The sequence below is a fragment of the Haemaphysalis longicornis genome, unplaced genomic scaffold (genome assembly GCF_048455015.1).
Source record: "Haemaphysalis longicornis isolate Haplotype H1 unplaced genomic scaffold, Haemaphysalis longicornis Haplotype H1 scaffold_18, whole genome shotgun sequence".
Lineage (NCBI taxonomy): Eukaryota > Metazoa > Arthropoda > Arachnida > Ixodida > Ixodidae > Haemaphysalis > Haemaphysalis longicornis.
Window position 1 is genome coordinate 9,699,145 of NW_027526282.1, and position 25,108 is coordinate 9,724,252.

Below are 25,108 nucleotides of genomic sequence, written 5' to 3' on the forward strand. Positions count from 1 at the left end.
TGCATTAGGAATCGAAGATTCTACCCCAAAGCAACAACGTTTCAACAGCGAGCCTGCATTAGCGGTTCCTAAAGACAATGTCGCAACTGCCGAACGAAGCAGTAAATTGCGCTACGTGATTTCACTTCCGCATCGTACACGAAACGGAGATTGATTGTCCGTGTATATTACGCATTGTCGAGATAGAGAACCTTTTGAAGCCGGGTGCATGGTACTTTCAGTGGCCTTTAGGTGCTAAGCATTGCTTTATATTTCTTTTCATTCGCGGATCATGTGGAACAAGAGACTTGGTCGAGAGACGGGTCAAATTGATTACTGGCGGGAATCCTTCCCGACACAGCTGTATGTGGCTATGGTACCAACGGGATCACAGGAATGCCTCCTTTATATTTATTCGCCTGAATCCGGCTCCACAAATCATTTCCCAACGGAAAATTAACTGACGATGAAACCTCTGTATGTTTTCGCCGTTTTGTAGCTTACTAAGGTTTCTTAATTACTGCCATGTGAAAGGGGTATTTATGTAATGCGAGTTTCGTTTTTTTGAGAGTGGCTTCAGATATGTAAACACTGGGTTTGTGCTTGTTCTGTGCTACAGGTTGAGTGTAACTTGGTCGACGAAGGCCAGAAGCTTTTCATCGCACCACAAGCCCTGGTGGAATTGAAAAGCTGCTTTGCCGAGCTCCCTGCGCAGGTAGGCGATAGGTTTATTTCTTTGCTTTTCTTTTCAGTACGCTCATGTATGCGCTTTTGTACGGGCTCAACTTGTAGGTCATGGCAATTTGTTGTTATTTGTTCGAAATGTGTATATTTTTCCGCGTAGCTTTTTCGATGCAATACGTACAGTCTGCAGCTTTTGTTTCTCGCCGCATACTCCGCTATCTTTCATCAGTTAAAATGCATTTATTTTATTTGAGCACGTTTCACTCCACTCTGACGCCCGGACAGGCGTTTCTAACTCAGTAAGATTATTGGAATGTTACATGCTTACCATGGCGGAAAGCCGTTTATATTACCGCGAATTCACGGCTACAAAGCTTCGGCATTACGGAACGTCAATGTGGGCTACTTGGCTACGGTTGTGAAACATTAGAGAATAAAGATTTGAGAATAAATATCAGTAGAGCGGAGAACCGGTCTCGGTATGGTACCAGTCGCCTAGCGGGTACCGTTCCGGTACCGGTTCTTCGCTCTGCTATAACAGTCCTATAACTCTTTAGTTTTCGCATACCGTGTGGGGCGTGTTACCGTGTGTACCGGTGCAAGACTGCGGATGCGTGTGCGGGCACGGCGAGGAGAGCCACACCTCTCCGGAACGAATGCGCGGGATAAGAGAGGCGGGGACGCCTGTCAGCGGAACTAAGAAACCGCGCCAAAACGAATGCACACGTGCCCAGTCGTGTCCCGGTACGCACGGTACACACGGTATGCTAAAAATGCAATACTACTGACCGTAGGATGGTACTTTTACTTAGCTCACAGGAAAACCGGCCGGGTGAAGAACACAGGACATGCGTTAGTGCCGTGTTCTTTATCCGTGTTCTTTATCTTCCACCAAGCGCTAGGTAATACTGTTTTTCATTCGTAATCGCGGGCTTAGGCCGAGCGGTCTCCTGGCCATAGGGCCCACAATAATGTCGCGTCTGAATAAATTATCCGAAAGTTTTAGGTAGCGAAAATGAGGGCAAGCTCGTGCATTGTAATATGCCTTATAGTAGCCGCAGCAGGACGATGGTTACATGTATTGTTAGAAGTAGCATGCCCCGCTACTTCCACGTGTATAGCTTCAACGCCGTTGTGATTGCAGCGCACCCCAGCCCTAACAAAACGCCTTTATGAAACCATATTCCCACTGGTACGTGGGATTCCTCCAAACCATAACGGTTTTTTGGTCAGTCTATGAGCGTATCTTACCCTAAGGGTTCGCCTCTTGCTGACTCCGTTAGCTTAACCTACAGGCAGCGTTTTTAGCCTAAAGCAATGTAATAACCTATTGCAACATTTATACATCATATTCACAAGTGTCTTGGCCGTGTGGGAGGGCTACAGATTAAATTAGGCTCTCTGGAGATATTTGCAGTGCCGCTGAGGCCACTGTGCAGCCACAGAGGAAGGGATCAAACCCGCGTCCTCCGGCTGAGCAGCACAACGCCTGAGCCACTCAGCCACCGCGGCGGGTAATTGGCATATTTGTAATTACGTGTACATTCACTAATGGTTTGTCTCAAATGTGTCGAGGCCTGTTTTTTTTTTGTGCATGAGGACTTTTAGCATTTAGTATAAGTTATCTCTCCGATGCTAGCACACACAAAAAAACGCAGCAGGCCTGTATTTCTAGGCCGGGTTATCTATTATGACCTTATGATGAGAATGAGCTAAAATGTGTTTAAAAAGTGTAAACAAAAAGAGCAATGCAAAACCAAATAGAAAAACAGTCATGTTGGAACTCGCTACGGCATCTTTCGTGCTGTGAGACATGTTCCTGAAGTAAAAGTACCAACCTCTTTCGAACAAGCATCAAACACACGAGTTCATGAAAAACAGGGAAGCGGGTCTGGCAGCCTTTAAAGGCGAGAATTTATCCGTAAGGTGCCATTGGAATTCCGTTGTTCGTAGTGGAGCTATCGCTTGAGCTCACCACCGAGTGTTTTCAGGGAAGCAACATTTATGAACCGCTGAGATTTGTAGCTTTAGTGTTTTCGTGGTTTTATCATATAGCACCGGGTATTGAAGAGGGTAGGGCCAAAGCAAAAGTCACTCGTGCACTGATCTGATGCCAGCATTGCCTCTCTTTCCCCCGTGACTACAGGCCATCCAGTGCCGACTCTACGGGCTCGTTGACTACGCCCACTGCACAGGCGCTGCCGAAGTACTGAGTGACGTACTCCTGGGCAAGGACCTGGTGGCCGAGATCATCAGCAGGTGAGGGAATTTCCGTCCTTTGCATGCGAACACTCCTTTTGTTCTCACGGTGGGAGTGCTGAGCAGGCGGACGATGTCCTAAAGGTGTCATCATCGGTTGTGTAGCTTTTCATTAAAGCTGCCTGCTTTCTGTTCACCAATTAGTTGAATTCGTTTCCCTTTCTTGCTGCTTTCATCTACAAACCCGCCATTGCAGTGGACTACAGACGTGGTGTTCATTTTGTAGAGGGTGGCCTCACACTACGTGCATTATATATCTCCGTTTTAGCGGCTTTGTTAAGATAGCGTGAATTACAAGAAGAAGTGGAGTACACGTGGTGACTTCTTATGTGTTCTGAATAGGAAGGCATTGATGTCCAATCGAATGCCTCAGACACTTCGCTTCCGCCCCGCTTTCTCGAAGGGCCTCGTCGTGTGTCCTCTTGGGATGCTCTTTGCGTTCCGCTTCCTCCGAACACTTTAGAAATGCTTCGTCCCGTTTCCTAGTGTGTTGTGTTATTGCTCGTTACTGCTGCCGTCTACCGTATTCGCACAATTATAACGTGCCCCCCGATCGTAATGCGTACGTAAGTTTACTTACGAAAATACGTAAAAATAACTCGACGGCTATTCTACAACGAACATTGCAGAAGGCATCTTATTGATGGACGAATGTGTGGCAGTGAAAATTCGTTCTGTTTCATAAACTTCCTTATCCAGCTCCTGCTGTCAATTTAAAACTCAAGCGGGGACCATTGAAAGCCGATTTCGGTTTTGAGCCCGATTGTAACACGTACGCAAATTTTTAAGGCTACTTTTTAACGAAGGAAGGTGGAGTTGGAACAGTGAAAGTACGGTGATCTGACAACGGTGTTTGATTTGGCCCCCTGTACGTTTCGATAGCTTGGCTGCCTTCTTCTGGTCCTTCGCCGCATCTGTGCTGTACTTGCGTGTACTGTTAACTTCTTCTCCCGCCTAGTTTAAGCTAGGCACTATGGAGTTTAAGCTCGCGGGTTCCCTCGCGCTATGGAATGCTTCAAAGACACGTGGCGTAGGAGCCATTTCATGGCTTCCGACACCGACAACCAAATCCAGCTTTCTCGCTTCGAATCTTCATAATCATCTTCACAAGACAAACATACACATCTTCCTTCTATAGCGTTTGCGTCGAAAAGAAGATGCTTATGTTTCGCGCTTCTCTTGTTGGCGCTCCACCAGGGAGGGACCCTGCGACGGTCGTGCTTTTTGACGTGTCGGGACCCGACGACGTGGACCTGAACCTGGTGGTGTTCGAGCGCCTCATGACAGCGCGCTTCCCGCCGGAGGGGTGCCTGGGCCGCTGCCACTTGAGCCACGTGTACGAGGGACGGACTGCTGGCCATTCAGATGAAGGGCGTCAGTTTTGAGCGTCCTCTTTGAGCTCATGTTCGACGTTAAACAGCACTGCCAGGTGAGCATTTGGGCGGGGGGGCGCTGATCGGCGCACGGGACGGGTCCAGGCAGTTTCGAGGGCCGTCCCGGTCTCTTCGGCAATTTATTTCCCCCGAGATTTGCATCATTTCGTTTGAATGTTCGGCGCGCTGTCGGGGATGACCGAAGTGATGGCTGTGGTTGGGGTAGAATGGCGGCAGCTAGGATAGATACGGCATGAAATTCTTCTGCGTTTTTTGCGAGATTCAGGACTAGACAAAACTTTGTAATTCTTCCATTGTGCGCATGGCTACGTCTGTACGCGTTTGCGTCGTCGCGCACTCTTTGACTCCTTTTTCTTGTTAGGAGCTCTGCGCTTCCTGGGCTCCATTCGCTTAATTTGTTTTCTTTTCCTGAACTTTATTTCAAGTTTTTTTCCTTGCACTACATTGCGTGCCATTTTTATTAAACTTTTTTTTTTCTCTCTATTGCTGCTTTCCAGATCTCTCACATTGGACTTCACTGCATTGTAATCATCCCCATCTGGCGTAGCAAGCACTGCCGCTAGCAGAGCTGTCCCTCTCCAGCCCACAGTAAAGAGTTCTCTCTCTCTCTCAAAACAGCATAACGAATACAAAATAAATTGTACACACGAAAAAGCTGTCGCTTCGCTACGTTTCATCGAGAATGGTGTACGGTCGTTAAGAAAAGTTTGAATACCACGTACGAACGTGGAGAATGGAGCTCATTGTTGCGCGATATAACTACGCGGCATTTCCTGGTTTGGCGTGACCTTCGTTTTCAAACGAGTACAAACCGAGCACTTTCATTGCGCTTCCAGCGCCATCTACGTATTCCTTCGAAACACTTCTATTCTTTTGAACAATTGCTAAAGGATCTACGCTGTTAGGCAGCAGCAGCCCAGTAGTAGATCGTGCAGTTTCGGAGCAAACAGGCGCGCGTTTTATAACCCCAGCAGTGCAATTTTGTTCTAGGACGTCTGTCTTCTTTAACTGTGGCGTGCTGTCTTGAATCAGTTTTACGCGTTATTTTCCTAAATAAAGATGGTCTGTCATCTTGTAGGTTGGTTTGGGGGCGGGAAGTGGTACGTCATCGAGTTTAATTAACTTTCTCTATCGGTGCCAGGCTTGTACATATACTCGGAACAGAATTTCGACTTATGTGTGGGAGGTTTCGTCCCTTGGGGAAACGCCGATCGCACACAGAAAGTGTCATGCGATATTATCTTGTAGTAAAAGAAATGCACCTTCGTTCATGCTCGTGTACCTATATACTCTTGTTGCATATATTCAACTTAGACCAATTTCATAATGCAAACAAGCGATTAAAACAAACAAAAAAAATATTTAGGGTGCCGCAATGGTTGCTGCGCAAATATTGTATGAATAAATGCGATCGTGCCGAAAAACATTACTACGATACTACTTTTTAAGGGTGGTAGGCAGTGCTGTAGTGGACTGCTCGTGCTTTATACGGAGTCAGGGGACACCGCATGTAAGCACACCGTGAAGGGTGAGACGAAGCTCTGCTCCTTTCGGCCTTCAGGAACCATAGACGCGTAGAAGTTCGTCAAAACGGTTCTGTGTACACACTAGCTAAGAGAAAGTAATCAACTAGACTTTCTTCCCCACCCTGTAGATAGCGCCATAGACCCCTAGATGTAAATCAAAACGCACCCGCCCCGGTGGCTCAGTGGCCAAGGCGTTGCGCTGCTGAGCACGAGGTCGCAGGTTCGATTCCCGGACTCGGTGGCCGATTGTTTGGTGGAGGCGAAAAGCAGAAGCGTCCGCGTGTAGAAGATTTCAGTGCACGTTAAAGGTCCTCGGGTGTGCAACTCAATCCCGAGCCATCCACTACGGCGCGCCTCGACGCCTTCGTTCCGTCGCGCGTTAAACCCTACAATAAAATCAAATCAAGTCAAAACAGTTCCATGTACACACTACTAAAGAGAAAGTAATCACCAACTAGGCTTCCTTCCCCACCCTGTACTCGAACACGCGATTTGTTGAATTCTAGCGTCCCTGTCTTGCTGTCTTGCTAACAAGCGGCGGCCCTAAAGGCTGCCTTCTTTGCACGGCAGGGTGGCCGTTTCTGTAGTCGCCCCGCACTTAGCAGCATCTTCTCTGTTGTCTTTGCTGGCCCAAATCGACCACACTGAAAGATCCTGTCTTTCCGTACTCCCCTGTCTCACTTTCTCTAAACAATCTCGATTCGTATTTTATATTAACAATGGCTGTCCATCATCATCTTCATCATGCGCTCCTTGCACCTCACTCGTTAGAGTCGTTATGTATTGCCCCTCATGCATGGGCCGCCAGCTTGGCCGGCAGCATGAATAAATGAACGAATAATAATCATCATCATTATGCGGCTTGAGTGAGCCAGGAGCAGTTTACCTCGTACAGGTTCCGATAGTTACGTTCCCGAAGAGGTATACGCCCGGCACTTCCAGTGCGATGCACAACGCTTATTAAAAAAGTTGATATATGCCGCGTCCCGGCTTCAAACCAATGTACAATGCACAAAGCCACCATCATTTACAAAAAGAAAGTGTAGAACTGAGCTACGAAAACATCTTGCAATAAAATATCTGCAGACATTCAGAAAATTGTCTGCTAATGCGTAGCATTCTTATGCCGCTTGTCTAGAGTGCGGGATTTTTTACAGCCAATGACATTGGAATATTTTATTCCATTTAACTTTTCCTTTGTTTCTTTTCCCCCCAAAAATTTCCCCGCATTTCCCCGAGGGGAAGAATGTGAAAGTGCGAATGTACGAGTTGAATTTGCGCGGTTCGGTAATGTTCGCGAAAGAGAGATCACACACACACACACAACTACAAAGAAAGAAAGATGCATTTATTCACAGACACCTATTTGTGTTGTCGTTGTACTTGATTGCTAGAGCGGATCTCAGCTTTAAAATTTCGTGTCAGTACTCCTTTAAGCGGGTGCATTAGCCCTTCTCACGCCCGATTGCTGGCCAATCCCCCACGTGGGTATGTGCCATGCACAGACACCTATTTGTGTTGTCGTTGTACTTCTCAGCTTTGAAATTTCGTGTCAGTACTCCTTTAAGCGGGTGCATTAGCCCTTCTCACGCCCGATTCCTGGCCAATCCCCCACGTGGGTATGTGCCATGTCAGCGGCCAGGCAGCGCGCGCCCATCTCCCCCCGTTGCCAAGGAAGACGAGGAGATTCCTGGCCAATCCCCCACGTGGGTATGTGCCATCTCCCCCCGTTGCCAAGGAAGACAAGGAGCGCGCGCATCCGCAGCTGTTGCTATGTGGACGGACGGCGGTCAACGGAATTCAGGGTCGCTTATAAAGTGCATTCGCACTTAATATACAAAGTTATACCATTATAGAGACTCCATGTCTTCCCAATGTTTCTCCAAGTGTTTCGTTAGTTGTCTTCGTTTTGTGAGAAAGATATATATGGTGCATATTTGTTATTCAACAATGTCACTTTTACAATTTTGAAATTTTCTTTTTTTTGTGTGGTTTCCCAAACTTGCGCTCGACCAATCATCCGCATTTGAGCTGTTATAGCGACTAAACGTGCCAGCTCCGCCAATTATGTATTTTTTTGAACAAAACTGGGCCCGACATGGTTACAGGTGTACTGGGCACGGCTAAAATCCTAAAACAGATTCTAAAAAAAAACAAGCACACCTGATATAACACACAGCGGTATTTTCACCCGTGTGTAATAAATCGACTGGGTCCAACTTGCCGCGCGCTTTCGGTAGGATTCTAAAGCCCCTTCTCCGCTATTTCGTCCAAACACCGCGTAAAAGTAGTCGCCAATGTCGCACTCCACTTTATTTTTAAGCGAGCGAAAAGGATTCCGCCTCTTTGCAGCCAGGGTTGCCTCTCGACGTTCGTAGCCCTGCTCTTAACACGTTCTAGTATCTACATCTACACATCAGCATCGGCGGCAACTGTGAGGACGTCTCCACCAAGAGCTGCATTTTCCGCCTCTGAAAAGCTTCTTCGAATAAGGATGGTTTACCTGATGCAAGAACACATATTACGCGCTTGAAAACTTTGCCTATCCCGTTGTTATAGCTTGATGACTTATGGTAAATTTTCACGTTTCCGTGACGGCCCGTCATAAAACTCGGCTAAAAAGCGACCCAAAACGCGCGCTTGAAGTGACTTCGACTTGGAATGGAGAAACAATGCGGAAAAAACGATTTCTTAATTTTTTATTGCAACTTCAAGCTCACAGCACAGCGAAAAATTGAGCAGCCAATGTCGAGGAACTCATATTTGATTATTTATCCGTGTCTTCGGTGCAGGCTCCTGGCATTAGGGACGCCGCTCAACGACCCCCTCGTCATTATGATGAACACGCGCCATCGTTGCGGATCGCGAGATGGCGATAACGGAAAATATTTACCTTTGTATGGGAACGGTTAAGTGCCCAGGCAACGATCAGGAGGAATTATGCAATGACCGCTCCTGATAGGATTGTGCTGGGTATAGTAGCAGGTCGTTGGAGAGACTTCTGCTCTTGCCTGTACGCCTTTTCAAGATAGATGCCCCTGGACACCGCGTGCAAAGGAGGTGTGGTCAGTTGCGCTCCACAGAAGCGTTGTCTGTCTGAAGCCAGATGGCCCATGCGCCTTTTGCATAACTGTGTTTGGCTTGGTAAGGTCAACAGCCCATACGACCGCGGTTTCGTCTACGTCGCGGAGCTGCCAAACTCCGTCACGAGCGTCGTAGTACCATTTTAACTTGCTACGGTACTGATTTTAGAATCCTCTCAAGTATGTGAGGGGTTCCTCGGGACGACCTAGCCAGTCCTGGAGTAAGCCCCCACGCTAGCTCCCGGGGTGTCAACCACGCGGGCTCCCATGCCTACGGCAGCAGAGCGAGGTTCGCCGATAGGAGAACACAGTAGACAGTAGTGCCGAAACACAGCCATTAGGGAGTTTTAGAATAGGGGGCCCCAACGCTCTGGGGCCCCCAAGCGTCTTGGGGCGTCGTACTGCGCATGCGCAGAACCGAAGCCGCCCTTGGGGTTTTGGGTTTGCGTTTAGCGCGCACGCTATTTTGCTGAAATAGCGGGCGCCCCAAAGCTGGAGTCAGCGTTCTTGCGTCGCTCTCGCAGCCAGCGAGACTGCGCGTGACCATGGCTGAAGCGAAACCAGCGGCTCGTCACCCGATCACCTACGGCGATCGCTGAGCTGAATTTGTTGATTCCGCGCGTCGTTCACTGGATATGGATAAAGCAGGTAATCGTGAAGCGTTTTCTGCCTTCAGAAACAGTCCGCGCACACGCCGGCCGCCCCTGCCAGCTCGGCACGCTCAGCGGCTCGAACCGGCGCAGACCACGGTAGCAACCGCTTGTCGCTGCTTTTCCGAACCAATCTGATCGCTAAAAAGAAACTCCACATGCGAGAAAGTAAGTGTTAGTGTGATGAAAAATTGTGCTAGGGCTTGTTGTCAGGGCTTATTTTAAAAGCGGCGATCAGAAATCTGCCGCGATGCTAAGCCTACGCTGAGCGGCCGCGGACGTTCGGCGATCCGACCGATCGCCGCGGCGCGCTGTGCGCGGAGCGGCCGAGAGATGGCGCTACCTGCGCGGAAGCGTCGAAACAGGCAATGCAGATGTCTTGGTCACGGATCGCTCAAACGGCAGTTATAGCTGAAATACACTTCCACATGCGAGAAAGGGAATGATGGTGTGGTGAAAAGCTGTGTTACGGATTGTCATTCGCAGTTGCACAGATGGCGGAGATCAAATTTCCGCCATGCCGCTAAGCCTAAAGTTCCCATCACCCGAGCTGAGCTGAGCAACGCAAGCCGGTCGCGGGCTGTCGGGGGCGTCCCTCTTCTAAAACTCTCCGCGCGCGAGCGCCTTGCGTTTGGGTTCCCCTAACTTCTTGGGGGCCCCCAACTCCGGCTTCCCCTATTCTAAAACTGCCTATTTATTTAGGGAATCCCAAAGCTTGCGAGCCCAAGGCTCGATGGCGTTCACGAATCACGCCGTCCGGGTCATGACCGCGAACGGGAGGCAGGCACTCACGGCGCGCGACGAAGTTCCCACCTGAGATGTATCCGTCACCGCCGCAATGTCCAGCCGAACCAGCCCCGACCGGGTCTCCGACGAGACTGTCACTCTCCCCGTCTCCCGCGCGCACACGTTCCCGCCGCCGCGCCCGCGCGCCTCTGCCTCTGCCCGCACGGATCGGTGGTGCCATCTCTCGGGGGACGCCGATGAACCAGTGGAGCGCCGGACCGATTTCAGCGCGCAAGCGTCTCTCCCGAAGCGCGCGCCGGCTCGGGATCGTGGGCCGAGGTCCTCCACGATTCCCACGGGCAGTAGAGAAAGTAGTTTCGGTACAGAGGTACGTAGTCCAGCGGGAAAGGCAACTGGTTGGACGAATAACCATTTATGGGGACTCGTTCAAAATGCAAGAAGAGACTTTCCTTCATCGAAAGTTTGAGAACTTTCGTTACTGATACTGCGAGATCATTACTTTGTGAATTCGTGGTGTTGAATGTAAATGGATCGTCGAGTCCCCAACGGAATACGTTTAACCCCGGATCTAACCACGGCGCGCGTCCATTCATTGATGTTGGTAGAAAATGTGCTCGCGCAATTTTGTAGGGTGCGCTGTCGTTGTACGGGACTGCTCGTTACCAACACCGGTACTCGTACTTGAGGAATCGTACCTGAACTACCGTAAATACGTTACCGTGCGCGATATAAACACAAAGGGCAAACGTGCCTGCCTAGTGCAGACCTCACATGACAAGTTTCGTCCACCTTTGGAAGCCTCTTAAAATACCAGAGCGTGTAGGGTCTGACAGACGACCCTGGTATCGGTATCGTATCCAGTATAAGAGAAAGAAAATTTGACATCCACCTAAAATTCTAGCCAAGGTAAGAGTGTTCAGTACGCTTGCTGTTATTGTGAAAGAATTGGCGAAAGCAATTCATGTACGACGAACGCAGCTCTGAGACGCAATCACGCAAGGAATAAGGATAGTAGACAGAAGTACACACGAATTTGAGGCTCGAATAATTGCGAATGTGCATTGTTTTTTCACACGAATGTTCTTCCTTCTCAGCCAGCCATTAGGTATATGTCCACGCACGAACCCGTGCAAACTGCCGCTTCACAGGAGTGCAACCCTGCTGCGCCAGGTGGCGACAGCAGGCGCTTTTTTGTGAGGTTTGCGGAGAAATATGCACACGTAGTCTACGCAATGGAAACGGAAACGATCGGGCACATTGTGTTGGAATGATTGATTGTAAGGTTTAACGCGTCGATGCACCGCAGGTGATGAGGCGTGCCTTAGTGGAGGTCTCCGGATTAATTTTGACCACCTGGGCATCTTTACGTGCGCCGAAACCTAGTACACACGGGCGTACTTGCTTTTAGCCTCCTTCAGAAAAGCAGCTGCCGCGGCCGGGAATCGAACCCGCGTCCTCGTGCTCAGAAGAACCACGCATTAGCCACTGAGCCACCGCGGCGGGTACATTATGTTGGAATGTGATTGTAGTTTTCCAAATCTGCATGTTGGAAATGCCAGCCTTCCTGGAGCTCTAGGATTTAAATGTATACAAAGAGAGTTAACTTCAAGGCAGCAGAGCGGACTAAATGCAAATTAAAATGCTGCTGGAGAAGAGCAGATGGGGAAATAGAGAATGGGACATCTATGGTCTGTGACGGACAAAATTAAATTTGAAACTGCGCTTAAGCCGCGCCAGAGCTAAACTAGTAGTACGAGACCATACTAGATTACTTGGTGACTGGACTCATCATCAGGCCCCTAGGAAGGGATACCACAATCAATCAATCAATCAATCAATCAATCAATCAATCAATCAATCAATCAATCAATCAATCAATCAATCAATCAATCAATCAATCAATCAATCAATCAATCAATCAATCAATCAATCAATCAATCAATCAATCAATCAATCAATCTGACGATGTTTGGCTGTCCCGTACTCCTGTGGTCGCGTTGGTGTGGAATCGGGAGAAAAACGAAATGTGTTCCGGTGCGCCACTTTGCTTGAAAGACTAATTCTGTGCCGATGGTCCGTGCGCAGAATGTTCCAGGCCTCCTCGATGATCCTGCGATGGGTACGCTCTACGCCTGTGAGTTCCGGCCCCACGGTACCTTCCGCCGAGCTGTGCTCACCTCGCCCGATCCTCTGCCCTCCGGACAGGTGCGTTCCTAACTCTCTTCGCATCCTCTCTTACACTACAAGTAATGCAAAAGGCACAAATCACGGGGGCGACATCACATCACGCACGTGGGGCACTTTAGGGTCATCCGAAAAGGGGAATTTTCAAATGAACTGAAAAACAGAACTGAGTATTGCGTTGCAAAGGGTATATCTTTCTGTTTCCGAAACAAGCAAAACTACGTAAAAATTCATGGACAACTAAGCACTCCTCGCGGTGTATTGAATTCGAAAGCATTAGCGGTCGACTGCTGACGGGATATGGCGGACTAGCTCGCTTCGTCGTGTTCCACCACACCCGCTGCTCTTGCGCGCTGATTCGGTGTGGGCGCTCATGTTTAACAGGCGTTCTAGAGGTAGACGGTTTAGAATTCGCTCCCGTAAACGCCGCACCGCGGAAATTTGAAAGACAACTGTCGCGTGGATGGTTTAGGCACAGTCAAGGTGTGTTGCATACAGCAGCACCAGCTTCTCCTTATCGGCTGCTACGTTGCGTGTCCAGTGGTGCGATCCTGTTCCCTTATTATTATCGTCATCATTCTCTAGGCGTGTTTTCCTCCTTCCGTTACTATGACTCAAATGCTTGGCCAATCGCCCTTGCTAATCTTACACGCACGCTAGCCATTAGTGAGAGTCCTTTGCTTTATTCACCTAATTGGTACTTTTGTAATTAGTCTGCTCATACTACTCGTGTAGCTTGTATTGTAAGTCTCTAACACCTATGTAAGCCGAAGGTTACAACGGTTTCACTACGTGCACCTCGAGTCAGCTAGAGCCATATATTCACAGTAGTATTGGGTATACGCTCTCGCTTGTCATTCTGGAGGCCGAGGGTTTGATTCCCATCCAAATTTACCCGATCTTTTTTTTTTCACATCAGTTGCCTTTTTAAAATATTATAGCAGCTGCTTTGAAGAATTTCGCGTCGCTCTGCGCGTTTTTCATCTGTTTTTTTATTCTCTTATCCATTGGCCATTTCGTGATGCGCTTGGCCACAACATCGAATTTTTAACCGAATGAGTTAGCTTACGCCTGCGAGAAAAACAAATAACACAGGAGAAAAATAAAGACTGCTGTAATGTCGACCAACCATAATGGTAGCTGTGCATCAGTAAATATTTTTACGTCCATATTCCTTCCAAAAACTCCACCTTTGCGCGTTGTGGAATCACAAATAAACATTTTCGACTGACCTAAGTTGTTCGAAGAGCTGCAACGCGCTTCCGGCGGATACGGTTATCGAAGCGTTTAAAACAATGGATTTCAGGCTACCAAAAGCAAAACAGACATTTCTTTGAACGTCATTGCTTTCGTAGAGGCTGTAGGTGTGGCAGCAGTTCCTGACTGAACGTACGGTTCAATTGCCTCGTGAATGCTTAGGCATGGTTGATTACTGAAGTGGTGTCCCGTTTTTCATGATTTGGGCACCCGCCCACTCTGCTGTCCCGGGCAACGAAAATGCCCACCGGTTGGCCCGAGAGTTATCCCGCCTGGCCACAGGAAGGGAGCAGGACCGACCAACCACATTTAAACATATCACGAAATAACTCAACACTATAAGTTAGAACGTGTCACCTATCCAGCACCGCATAATCACCTAACGACAGAGGAGGAGCGGCAGCTCCGCGCACTTCAGACGAATAGCTTTGGCCATCTCAGTAAATGCCATATATTGCCCGCCACGGTGGCTCAGTGGCTAAGGCGTTGCATGCGCTGCTGAACACGAGGTCGCGGGATCGATTCCCGGCCGCGGTGGTCGCTTTTTTGATGGAGGCGAAAAGCAAGAACGCCCGTGTGTTCGAGATTTCGGCGCACGTTAAATATCCCCAGGTGGTCAAAATAAATCCGGAGCCCTCCACTACGGCGCGCCTCATCGCCTGCGTTGCGTCGGCGCGTTAAACCCTACAATAAATCAATCAATCAATCAATCAATCAATCAAATGCCATATATTGGACCCCACCATATATTCCCCGCTATGCGCGGCTCCTGTGATGCCTCCGGGGCGGTATTTCATATGGTAGGGAGATGCGCCCACGCCCCACTTCATTCGCGCAATCCCTCAAGTTCTTAGAAGATTTGGGAGAGAGCTCTAACCTGCTCGGACTTCAATGATCAGCACCTGCGGGTGTTGAGATCTGTAGAGGCTGGAACAGCTCAAGGGGACTTGTACTGAGGACGCCTCTCTATTGCTTTTCTCAATCAACACGTTTACTATATCTGTCTCTCGTTTTTTGCGTTTCTTGCTGTTCCAACTTCCCAGAACTCATTCCGCAAACACATGAGTTCAGAAATCTTATCTTATTCTAATCAGTTCCAGGTGTGGTACGTGGACTACGGCGACGAAGGGACGGCTTTCCTGTCGGAGTTCCGCAGCCTGGGCGACTTCGGGGAATTCGTGTCCCGTCTTCCCTACCAGGTGCCCTTCTTTCTTTACGGTTTATAGATAATCAGCTACGCAACCGAAAAAGAAAACATAGTAAATGAAACCTATAGTGTTTCGGGATTACATTGGTCGAAAGAGGGAATCAAGGGTGAATGCAGTTAAAATCTTGCGCTTGTTGGTTTTATTTGGAGAGAGAGAGAGAGAGAGAGAGAGAGAGAGAGAGAGAGAGAGAAAGAGAGAGAGAGAGAGAGAGAGAGAGAGAGAGAGAGAGAGAGAGAGAGAGAGAGAGAGAGAGAGAGAGAGAGAGAGAGAGTTACCTTTATTAGAAAAGAAAACCGAGAGTTCCACAGTCTCACCACTGATGGTTTAATCAGCCGGGGAACGGGTTAGGAAAGACAGAAAGGGTCCTATAGATGACAGGAGACAGAAGACTGGAAAAGCAGTAAAAAAGAAACCGCGTTTAGTTTGTGTGAATAGTTAGATGAACATCATGATACTATTCTAAATCATCTGAGTGACCCAGATATCGTCCAGGTAATTGTGAAACACATAACACCCGGGGCCAAAAGCCACCCGTCAAAGGATCCGCCCTCCAGGTTGTTTTATTGTTTTATCGTACATTGTTTCATTTTGTTTTGTAAGAAGAATAGCTAAATGCATGTATTCGCGCCGTTTAAGGTGTTAAATGATGCGGCTTTCCTGAAAGAAGTTAATTTGGCACACAATCCAAATTTCTGCCTCTTTCGTTGTCTATGGGCAAGTGTGTTTTATTTCGAAGATATGGGTGAAAAAGCGCTTCGTCAGTCTTATTATGCCTGAAAGCCCGACCATGATCATCCACTGGGCAGCAATTGCAATCATCCGACTGCCCCGCTGAAGACATTAAGAAGGCCGCCAGCTGTCTTTTTTTTTTTGGTGGGCGGGTGAGTGGGTGGGGGGGGAGGGGGGGGGGGCGAGCAATTCGTATTAGGAAAGAGCCGCCGTGAATCTTGTTTTCGGGTCAGCTAGAAAAAGTTTTATACTCAATATAAAACAATGACCAGGTAACCTCCGGGCCCGTATTCAACGCTTTAACGTCAAACATTGCAGAGATTACTGAAGATTTTATTTAAGGTATTTTAAAAATTTGCAGCAGTTTAGAAATGGCAGGAATAATAAGAGAAAACGCGTGCTTCCCTCCTTTGCTTCTGAAGCTTGGACACAAGGTGGTCGACGACTATTCTCGCTCTCGGCATTTTTACTCTTTAGGCCCCGCTTTACAAAGAAGTTTCATCATTGGGCACAGAATCTCTCCAGGCATGTAGCAGAGAAACGTGCCTCTAAACAACACGAAGAGTGCGATCATGCTATTATAATAGATGCGGCTTGACTGTAAACACTTGCGGCGTTGATCCATCGAAACGGTGTGGACGACGAACAGAGAACACGAGAGAGTGACTGAAAAGGGGGAGCTGAAGCCGAAACCCAGTCGGCAGCGCTTTTTGCTGCGGCGGCGCTGCGCTCGCTATTGCTTGAGAGATAACCAAGTCGGAGGCGGAGCTGTTATCGTTGACTTCGCTCTGCCCAACGCGTATGTCATGTGCCTTCTCGACGCAGCCAGATCGCTGCTTGTACGTGCTATGAAATGATGTTTGATACGATTACAGGGCCTTGTTGACGGGAAAATGTGGTGAAATAGAGTGAATGCTACGAAATGGCAATACCAGCGGGCAGCCAAATCAGAAACAGGCGCCCAATGCCACTGCTGAATCAGGAAACGCGACCCCTGAGATGGTTACAACGCGACGTATGGTTGGCACGGTGTGTGAGGAGCGCTCCCGAGACGCCGTGTTGCGGGCTTCCAAAACCAGAGCAAGACGAGCGCACCGGGCCAACCCAAATGTTCGCGAGGGAGGGGAAATAGACTCTCAAGTATTCTTAAACAAGCAGCAATGGATCTTACAATATTTTTTACTTCTCACATGTCGACATTGGTTCATTACAGGCGTTGCACTGCCGCCTGGATGGCCTGACCGAGGAAAATGGATTATCTTGGTCAGGAGAGACGTCTTCGCTTCTAAAAGAGATAATTGGTAACAAGCCGGAGCTTTTTCTCCAGGTAGGTGCATCTTGGCAAATCGCAAAAGGATCACACAGAATATGCGCTGATTGGCGATCGCTTACCAAACGTTTGTTGCGCTAAAACTCCGACTTAACCAGGGTTTCGCGATGTAAGTGTTTAGTTTTGATCGAAATAATGGTGCCCTGTGGATGGTTAGAGGAGATGAGAGGCTAGTTTATTTTATGAAAGTGAAGTGGGTTTTGATAGTGTGTGAGAACGCTCAGCCCAATATTCCAATACTTTTTAAAAGTTAAGACAAAAAAGGACAAGCAGTGTTCGCGTGCATGACGAAAGAAAAATATGGCGTACTGTGTTAGAAAGGAATTGGCGTGCGGAATATTTTCCGACACCGTTCCTCTTTGGAAACGTATTGTAATAATGTCCGCGTTCTAACATTGGCTACAAAATATTCTTTCAACTAGGCATTTGGGATAGAAAATATAAGCTTTCCGGATCGCGGTAACTGCGAAAGTAAATGTCCCACAATTTACAAACTGTTGGTATTGAAATACGTGTTGTTCCTTCGGGGTATAAACGTATTACAACAGCTATATCTATAGTTTGCAGTTGTGCATACGCGTCTAGACGCAATATTGACCTAAATCGCTTGGTTTTTAGCATGTATTATGTGTCCACTGTCACGGTGTCGAAGCTTCCTCTCGTGCGGTAACCTCTCTCCGCTTTTTTAATTGCAACTGTCAAAGTGCTCCCTTAGCAACGCCGCGAGATAAGGAAGCAACGCATTTAACAGAAAATTCCGCCACTAGATAACTCAAACTACCGGAAGCGTTTAGGCTCTCTCTTTAAAGGGACCGTGCAACACTTTTTGTAACCTTTTCAGAAATAATAAATGCTTGCAGAACGTAGTCTACCAACACATCCAATAGTTTGATTAGGGGGTCGCAAGGTACCTAAGCAAAAAATATAATTGCCTATTTTTCCATCTTCCCGTGTCTTCGAGTGTTTCGACCGCTGGAGACGCGTCATTGCAGCGGTGTAGCGGCTATTGGCCGGCTTTCCTTCAGTTGCAGCAATGAACGTATTCGATAGCCACTTTAAAAAGACGACCACAAAGCAAAGGAGAAACGCAAGACCCATCTGCTGCCACGAGCCAATCACGTCGTGCCGCTCCGTGCTGGCGGAAACGTTAGGGTTCGCAGTGCTTCCAGACACGAAGGAAAGAGTGATGGTGTTTACCAGAAGTGCGGCAGAGACCCTTTAATTCTGAAAGCATCAATATGACACCATCAAATATTTAATTTCAGCACTCCTGTGTTGTGTGTGCGCTTTATTCGGAATCGGGTCACTGTTTCAATGAGCACTTACAACTCGACGATTCCGCTCAATCAACCTAGGTATAGTTGAAGAGCGTGGCAATGATGTAGAATTTTGATTTTTAAATCCTGCCTGAAGGTCTTTCCATCCATGCTTTCATGGAAAATGGAGTAAGATCTATAATGTGATATGTGAAATATTCGAGACTTCGTAAGATGCAGAAGTGGCATTGGCAGTAAAATTGGAACCCACTACAGCCACAAGTACGCTTTTCGCGTGGCTGTCGTGTGTACCCACGCCCGGAGTAACAACTGCACAGAGCCCGCTTGTATACAGTTAAACAGGCGTCCTCCATCTCGCCGTGTTATCGGGGTCCCCGCGGCCAGCTATCATCCGTTACTTTGAGCAGAATGCGCTACGTGGAATTTTAAAATATACAGGTGTATAAAACCCCGCTTTTATCGGGCCACCTTTTACAACCTATTTTACCATAAAGGGTTAACAGCGCACAAACACGACGACACACAAGGAAGAGAAGACAGGACAAGCACTGGACAAGCTCTTCCTTGTGTGTCGTCATGTTTCTGCGCTGTTAACCCTTTATGATGCTACACCAACTAGCCCACCAAGCCATCCTACTATTCCATGTTACAAAAAAATTTAAAAATTCTTGCGGTTCTTTTTTACTTTTTTTATTACCACAGAGTACACGAGAAATCTGTCACCCAGTGCACCTTCTTTAAGGCAATAGCACGAGTCCATCAAGCTCCCTGCTGCGGTTCTTCGCAGGTCACCAGACCGGCGGACGATGAACACGTTGCCCTGGTCGAGCTCTTCAGGAGGGAGGGCTCTGGCCGAAACCTGGTGTCCCTAAACGGGATACTCGCCCACGCTCTTAAGCCATGAATCCTCAGCATCGTTGGGACCGTAAAAAATGCTGGCGCTTCGGTTGCGTCTGCAAAAACAGATGGAGCCTACAGGGCAGTCTGAAACATCCCATACAAGTTTCCTGTAAATAAAATTCATTTATTTCACAAGGCATCGCAGTCACACGGTGTGTACAGTGTCGTTGCAGTTTCTTTGTGCGTGTGTGCTGTCGGAAGTGTTGTAAAAGCCTGTTGCTCCGAACATTGAGCCAGTGATTCAGACAACTGACCACTGATCTGGAGAAGTTTAAGAACTGGTGCTAATTTGCGGTGGGGGACGTTTTGAGCTGAGCTGGCTGCAACAGACGAGGTGCTGTGCCATAATCAGAAACGACTCATCTTAACAACCCCACTTCGTGTGACCTTCCTCACTCATCAAGGCTAACAGTGTTCATGCAGCAGGAAGAGACAAAGCTGACTGCGTGTAAAAACTTTGTCATTGGCTGCGTTTCGCGACATGCACGGGCAGGAAATCTTCGGACTCAAGTACAAGCTGTAGAGAACTACGTCCGCATAAGTTATACGATCCGGGGCAGCTCCCGTGGCATCCGCCGGACTAGAATCTTCCTGTTGTCGCTCGAGTAACCTTCTCTAAAAAACGAGGTTTTGCATGCAACCCAAGAAGAACCCTTGCTCGTGTTTGTCATTGGATGAAAGAGGGCGGCCAGGCAGTCGGACGTGTGTGCTAGTGAAGTTTGACTCAGATAAGGTCTAAATTCCCGTTATCTGCGTGTGCCATTCTCGTCCGGCAGGAACCACACAATCACAAGAAATACGACGCGGTAGCTTTTGGCTTGCCTTTCCAGTCATATTTGGTTCAGTTTCGCCAGTGTTTTGGGAGCTTTGAGGCTGTGAGTGACCGTATAAACATTTACCTAACCCGCTTCATGCGCTAATGGTTGGGCGGCCGCCAGTGGGGGTCCGTCTCTGTAATCCTGGAAGCTCTGGTCCGCAATTGATGCCAGAGAAATCGGAATTCTGCGTATGGCAGCCGTATAAAGCGCTTTAACATTTGAAACCCCCGCCAGCATTCAGCGATGGGAGCTTTGTGTTTTCTGGTGGCCTCTATCCCAAGAAATAATCGAGCTCAGTGCCGCATGCCTCCGAGAAAAGTGTAGGTGGTGTTTTCAAGCACCCAGATCAAGTTTTTAAAAGCCCATGAGAGTATTGGAGGGTGGTAAACCAGGCACGTACCCATTTAGAGAATGGCATACCTGAATACAATCTTTGGTACAGGTGCAGATACCTCCCGGAGACTGATACTGTTTTTTGCTTACTCATGAATATAGCCACAATAGGCTCGAGTTTGGGAGCATGCATGCAGAATACCAACAGCGAGGCATTTATTTGAAACAAGACAGTTATGGCAGAAGAAATAAGCGCGAACACCCTCCCGCTGTTTCCGATTTTCAGCGTGTGTACATCCGTTCTCTAACACAACTTGGGGAAACTAGGTTCTGTCATTCGGAAGTGTGCCATTGTAATTTCATTGCCATCTTCTTTCGACTTTGTGTAAACAAATGTTGGCTGTCTCTATATATTTTCTGGACTGTTCGAATAAACCCACCCTTATTTTGTTTTTAATGTCACTGCTGTTTCCTATTTTTGGCCGCAGAGGCTCGGCTTCCGATAAAAAGTTATCTGAGCACGACAATTGATCCTGATTGCACGGTTTAACGCACCGACGCAGCGCAGGCCATGAGGCGCGCCGTAGTGGAGGGCTCCGAATTAATTTTGACCACCTGGGGATCTTTAACGTTCGCCGAAATCTCGTACACACGGGCGTTTTTGCTTTTCGCCTCCATCAGAAAAGCGGCCGCCGCGGCCGGGAATCGAACCCGCGACCTCGTGCTCAGCAGCGCTGAGCACGACAATTACATTAGCACCAAAACAAGTTTTCAGTGATAGCGTAGATGCAGGTCTTGCAAGTACAAAGAAGAGAAGAACAGGTAAAAAAAATGACGTAATGGGAAACGGATCATGATGATGGTGATTACACGACACGGTCGTATTGTTTGCCGCTCAAAACAATTAGACAAGTTTTTATTGCCATCGAATATTATATGATTTCCGAAGCCTACAGTAACTATTTGAGTATGGTGGTTACAAAAAAAGTAAAGAACGTTAACGCCTATAGGGCATACATACCATTTTCAAGGGAAATTGGGCATGCCTATTGGTACAAGAAAGGCCTGGCGATCCGGCACGATGAAAAACTCTCACTAAACGTGTGGATATTCCGCGCCCCTCCTCTGAAATGACCTAACACATACGAAATCACATTTTATTTACAAAAGAGTGAATTGCTGGGCTAGTTGGTTCACATTGTTCAGAAAAGGGGAAACAAGCGAGCAGAACGCAGGACAAGAAGCGGAGGCACACACACAACACCGCTGGACCAACAACTGGTTTATTCGGAGGAACACATCACATTTATACGCCAAACCTGCGCGCGCGTACACTTTTGAACAACGTGAAGAGCTGAACTATAAAGATAACAATTCGAATTCCTTTTCCGTGATAATAACCGAAGGATCACTAACGCAACTCTGTTTATTTTTTCTTACTAAAAACGCTTCTAGCAGTTCGCGCTCACGTCTCGTTTTCCCACGAACGATAGTGCTGGTGAGGTGAAACCGTGGGGCACAATTCTGGCAATCTTTTACATGCAAAGCTAAATTGCTTCCCGTGCCCGAGCCCAAGGTTCCTTGGTGCTGCCTCAGGCGTTCGTTTAAGCACCCGCCAGACAGCCCAATGTATATTTTCCCACAGGACAGCGGGACAGAATAAACCACCCCCACTGCCCACATGGTGAACCTCGTCTGGTGGTTAGTTTTACAAGTGTCAGCTTGCCTCTCCCTACCAGAGATCTGGGGGCACAGGCCTGAACGTTTGCGGGGAGCAGAAAAGACCATGTTGACACCATATTTTTGGGCCACTTTTTTACGCCCATGGGAAGTCTTGTGAGAGCAAGGGATGACTTCAAACTTATTTCTCCCTTCTTCCGCTGGGCAACCAGGCTTTGCAGTAAGTTTTTTCTTCATTTTCTGACCCAAGGATTCACCCACCGCCAGCAAAACCTGAGAGGGAAACCCAGACGCCTCACACCGGTCAACCTGTTCTGTCAGACTTTGGTGCATCACACGCGGAAAACTTTTCTTCACAGCATTCATATAACACGAATTTTCTATGCTGCGCTCCAAAAACTTCGAGTGTGCCTAATGATACGGTAAAAGCGCCTTTTTTGACCGAGGGGCATATTTCCAACACACGTGTCGGTCGGTTAAAAAAGAAATTTCTAAATGAAAGAACGTAATAGTCTTGTCACAAGGCACCTCTTTTGTAAAAATCAGGTTCTTGGAACATGTACTAAAAGAAATAAAATCTGGTCTGCCCCCAAGCGTGAGCTGGTCAGTTTTAGTTAAACTTAAAAGTACTAAAAAATCATCGACATACCTAAAAACCCTAACCACCCGTGTGTATCGAAGTGCATCCTGTAGCACCAAGTCCAACTTGGCTAAAAAATGTTACAAAGAACAGGCGCGACACATGAGCCAATACAAATCTCTCGGTTTCGCACAAAAAACTTTTCGCCATGCTGTACAATCGTTGAAATCAAGTAAACTTTAAAAGCTCTAGAAAAGAATCCAGAGTGACGCCGCACGCATTCTGGAATGAAACAATCCCGGTTGCTTGAATTAGTTCGCGCACTGCCCTAAAAAGTTCGTCATGGGGAACCGAATAAAACAAGTCCACAACGTCCACCGAAAAGGCTGCATTGACACTGGGAAAACCGCGTTGTAGGCACTCAACCAGGCTCATTGAGCTCTGCAGCCGAAAAGGGTCTGTAGGCACCAGGACTTCCAAGGACTTTTTCAGGAAATTGGACACTACTTTCTGCCAGGAGCCTTCTTCTGTGACGATCGTCCTGAGGTGACAATCAGGCTTGTGTGTCTTCGCGGTGAAAAACACTCGCAGTACACCCTGTTGGCTATTTCGGACTTCTTTTGCCAGCCTCTCCAAACTCAACCGGTTTAGAAGACTCAAGGCTAATGCCTTGGCCGTACGCGGTTTTAGGTCTGACTCCCTGAAATTCTTATTGATAGCTTCAGTCGCTTTTATCTTGGAATGAGAAGAGGGGAGAACCACAAACCCACCTTCCTTGTCGGCTTGCTGCAAGGAAAGATCTTCTTGTCGAAAGTTGGTGACCAAAGAGCGCAGATTCTTGCTCGTCTTGTGGCGACCATTCCAGGTCCTCCTAAGGCAATCCACACCCTCGGAGACGCAGTGGGGCCTTTCCTCAGGGTGTACTGCGAGTGTTTTTCACCATGAAGACACACAAGCCTGATTATCCCCTCAGGGTGATCGTCACAGAAGAAGGCTCCTGGCAGAAAGTAGTGTCAAATTTCCTGAAAACGTCCTTAGAAGTCCTGGTGCCTACAGACCCTTTTCGGCTGCAGAGCTCAATGAGCCGGGTTGAGTGCCTACAACGCGGTTTTCCCAGTGTCAATGCAGCCTTTTCGGTGGACGTTGTGGACTTGTTTTATTCGCTTCCCCATGAAGAATTTTTTGGGGAATTGCGCGAACTAATTTAAGCAACCGGGATTGTTTCATTCCAGAATGCGTGTGGCGTCACTCTGTATTGATTTCTAGAGCTTTTAAAAGTTTAATTGATTTAAACGATAGTACAGCATGGCGAAAAGTTTTTTTGTGCAAAACCGAGGGATTTGTATTGGCTCATGTGTCGCGCCTGTTCTTTGTAACATTTTTTTGGCCAAGTTGGACTTGGTGCTACAAGATGCACTTCGAGACACACGGGTGGTTAGTGTTTTTAGGTATGTCGATGATTTTTTAGTACTTTTAAATTTAACTGAAACTGACCAGCTCACGGTTGTGGCAGACCAGATTTTATTTGTTTTTCGTACATGTTCCAAGAACCTGGATTTTACAAAAGAGGTGCCTTGTGACAGGACCATTAGGTTCTTAGATTTAGAAATTTCTTTTTTAACCGACCGACACGTGTGTTGGAAATATGCCCCTCGGTGTAAAAAGGCGCTTTTACCGTATCATTAGGCACACTCGAAGTTGATGGAGCGCAGCATAGAAAATTTGTGTTTCATGAATGCTGTGAAGAAAAATTGTCCGCATGTGATGCACCAAAGTGTGGCAGAACAGGTTGACCGTGTAAGGCGTCTGGGTTTCCCCCTCAGGTTTTGCTGGCGGTGGGTGAATCCTTAGGTCAAAAAATGAAGAAAAAACTTACTGCAAAGCCTGGTTGCCCAGCGGAAGAAGGGAGAAATAAGTTTGAAGTCATTTCTTGCTCTCACAAGACTTCCCATGGGCGTAAAAAAGTGGCCCAAAAATGTGGTGTCAACATGGCCTTTTCTGCTCCCCGCAAACGTTCTGGCCTGTGCCCCCAAATCTCTGGTAGGGAGAGGCAAGCTGACACTTGCAAAACTAACCACCAGACGAGGTTCACCATGTGGGCAGTGGGGGTGGTTTATTCTATCCGGTTGTCCTGTGGAAAAATATACATTGGGCAGACTAGGCAGACTGGCGAGTGCCTAAACGAACGCCTGAGGCAGCACTGAGGAACCTTGGCTCGGGCACGGGAAGCAATTTAGCTTTGCATGTAAAAGATTGCCCAGAATTGTGCCCCACGGTTTCACCTCACCAGCACTATCGTTCGTGGGAAAACGAGACGTGAGCGCGAACTGCTAGAAGCGTTTTTAATAAGAAAAAATAAACAGAGTTGCGTATTATCACGAAAAAGAAATTCGAATTCTTATCTTTATAGTTCAGCTTCTCACGTTGTTCAAAAGTGTGTGCGCGCGCGCAGGTTTGGCATATAATTGTCATGTGTTCCTGCTGAATAAA

At 47.7% G+C, this 25,108-nt stretch overlaps 2 protein-coding genes across 2 annotated transcripts in view; both read left to right on the forward strand.

Moving 5' to 3' along the window:
- The window catches only part of LOC144166659 (tudor domain-containing protein 7B-like), a 21,025-nt gene extending 16,718 nt beyond the window's left edge, over positions 1 to 4,307 (forward strand). Inside the window, exons 5-7 of the mRNA XM_077696189.1 lie at positions 599 to 694; positions 2,810 to 2,922; positions 4,124 to 4,307. Of these exons, the coding sequence (XP_077552315.1) occupies positions 599 to 694; positions 2,810 to 2,922; positions 4,124 to 4,307 (393 nt within the window). The remainder of the gene's footprint in view (positions 1 to 598; positions 695 to 2,809; positions 2,923 to 4,123) is intronic.
- Positions 4,130 to 20,813, forward strand: LOC144166619 (uncharacterized). Its single transcript, XM_077696163.1, has 5 exons — positions 4,130 to 4,351; positions 12,408 to 12,527; positions 14,858 to 14,962; positions 16,914 to 17,027; positions 19,095 to 20,813. Exons 1-5 carry the CDS (start codon positions 4,325 to 4,327, stop codon positions 19,209 to 19,211), a joined length of 483 nt encoding a protein of 160 aa, XP_077552289.1. The 5' UTR covers positions 4,130 to 4,324; the 3' UTR covers positions 19,212 to 20,813.
- Positions 20,814 to 25,108: the final 4,295 nt, after the last annotated feature.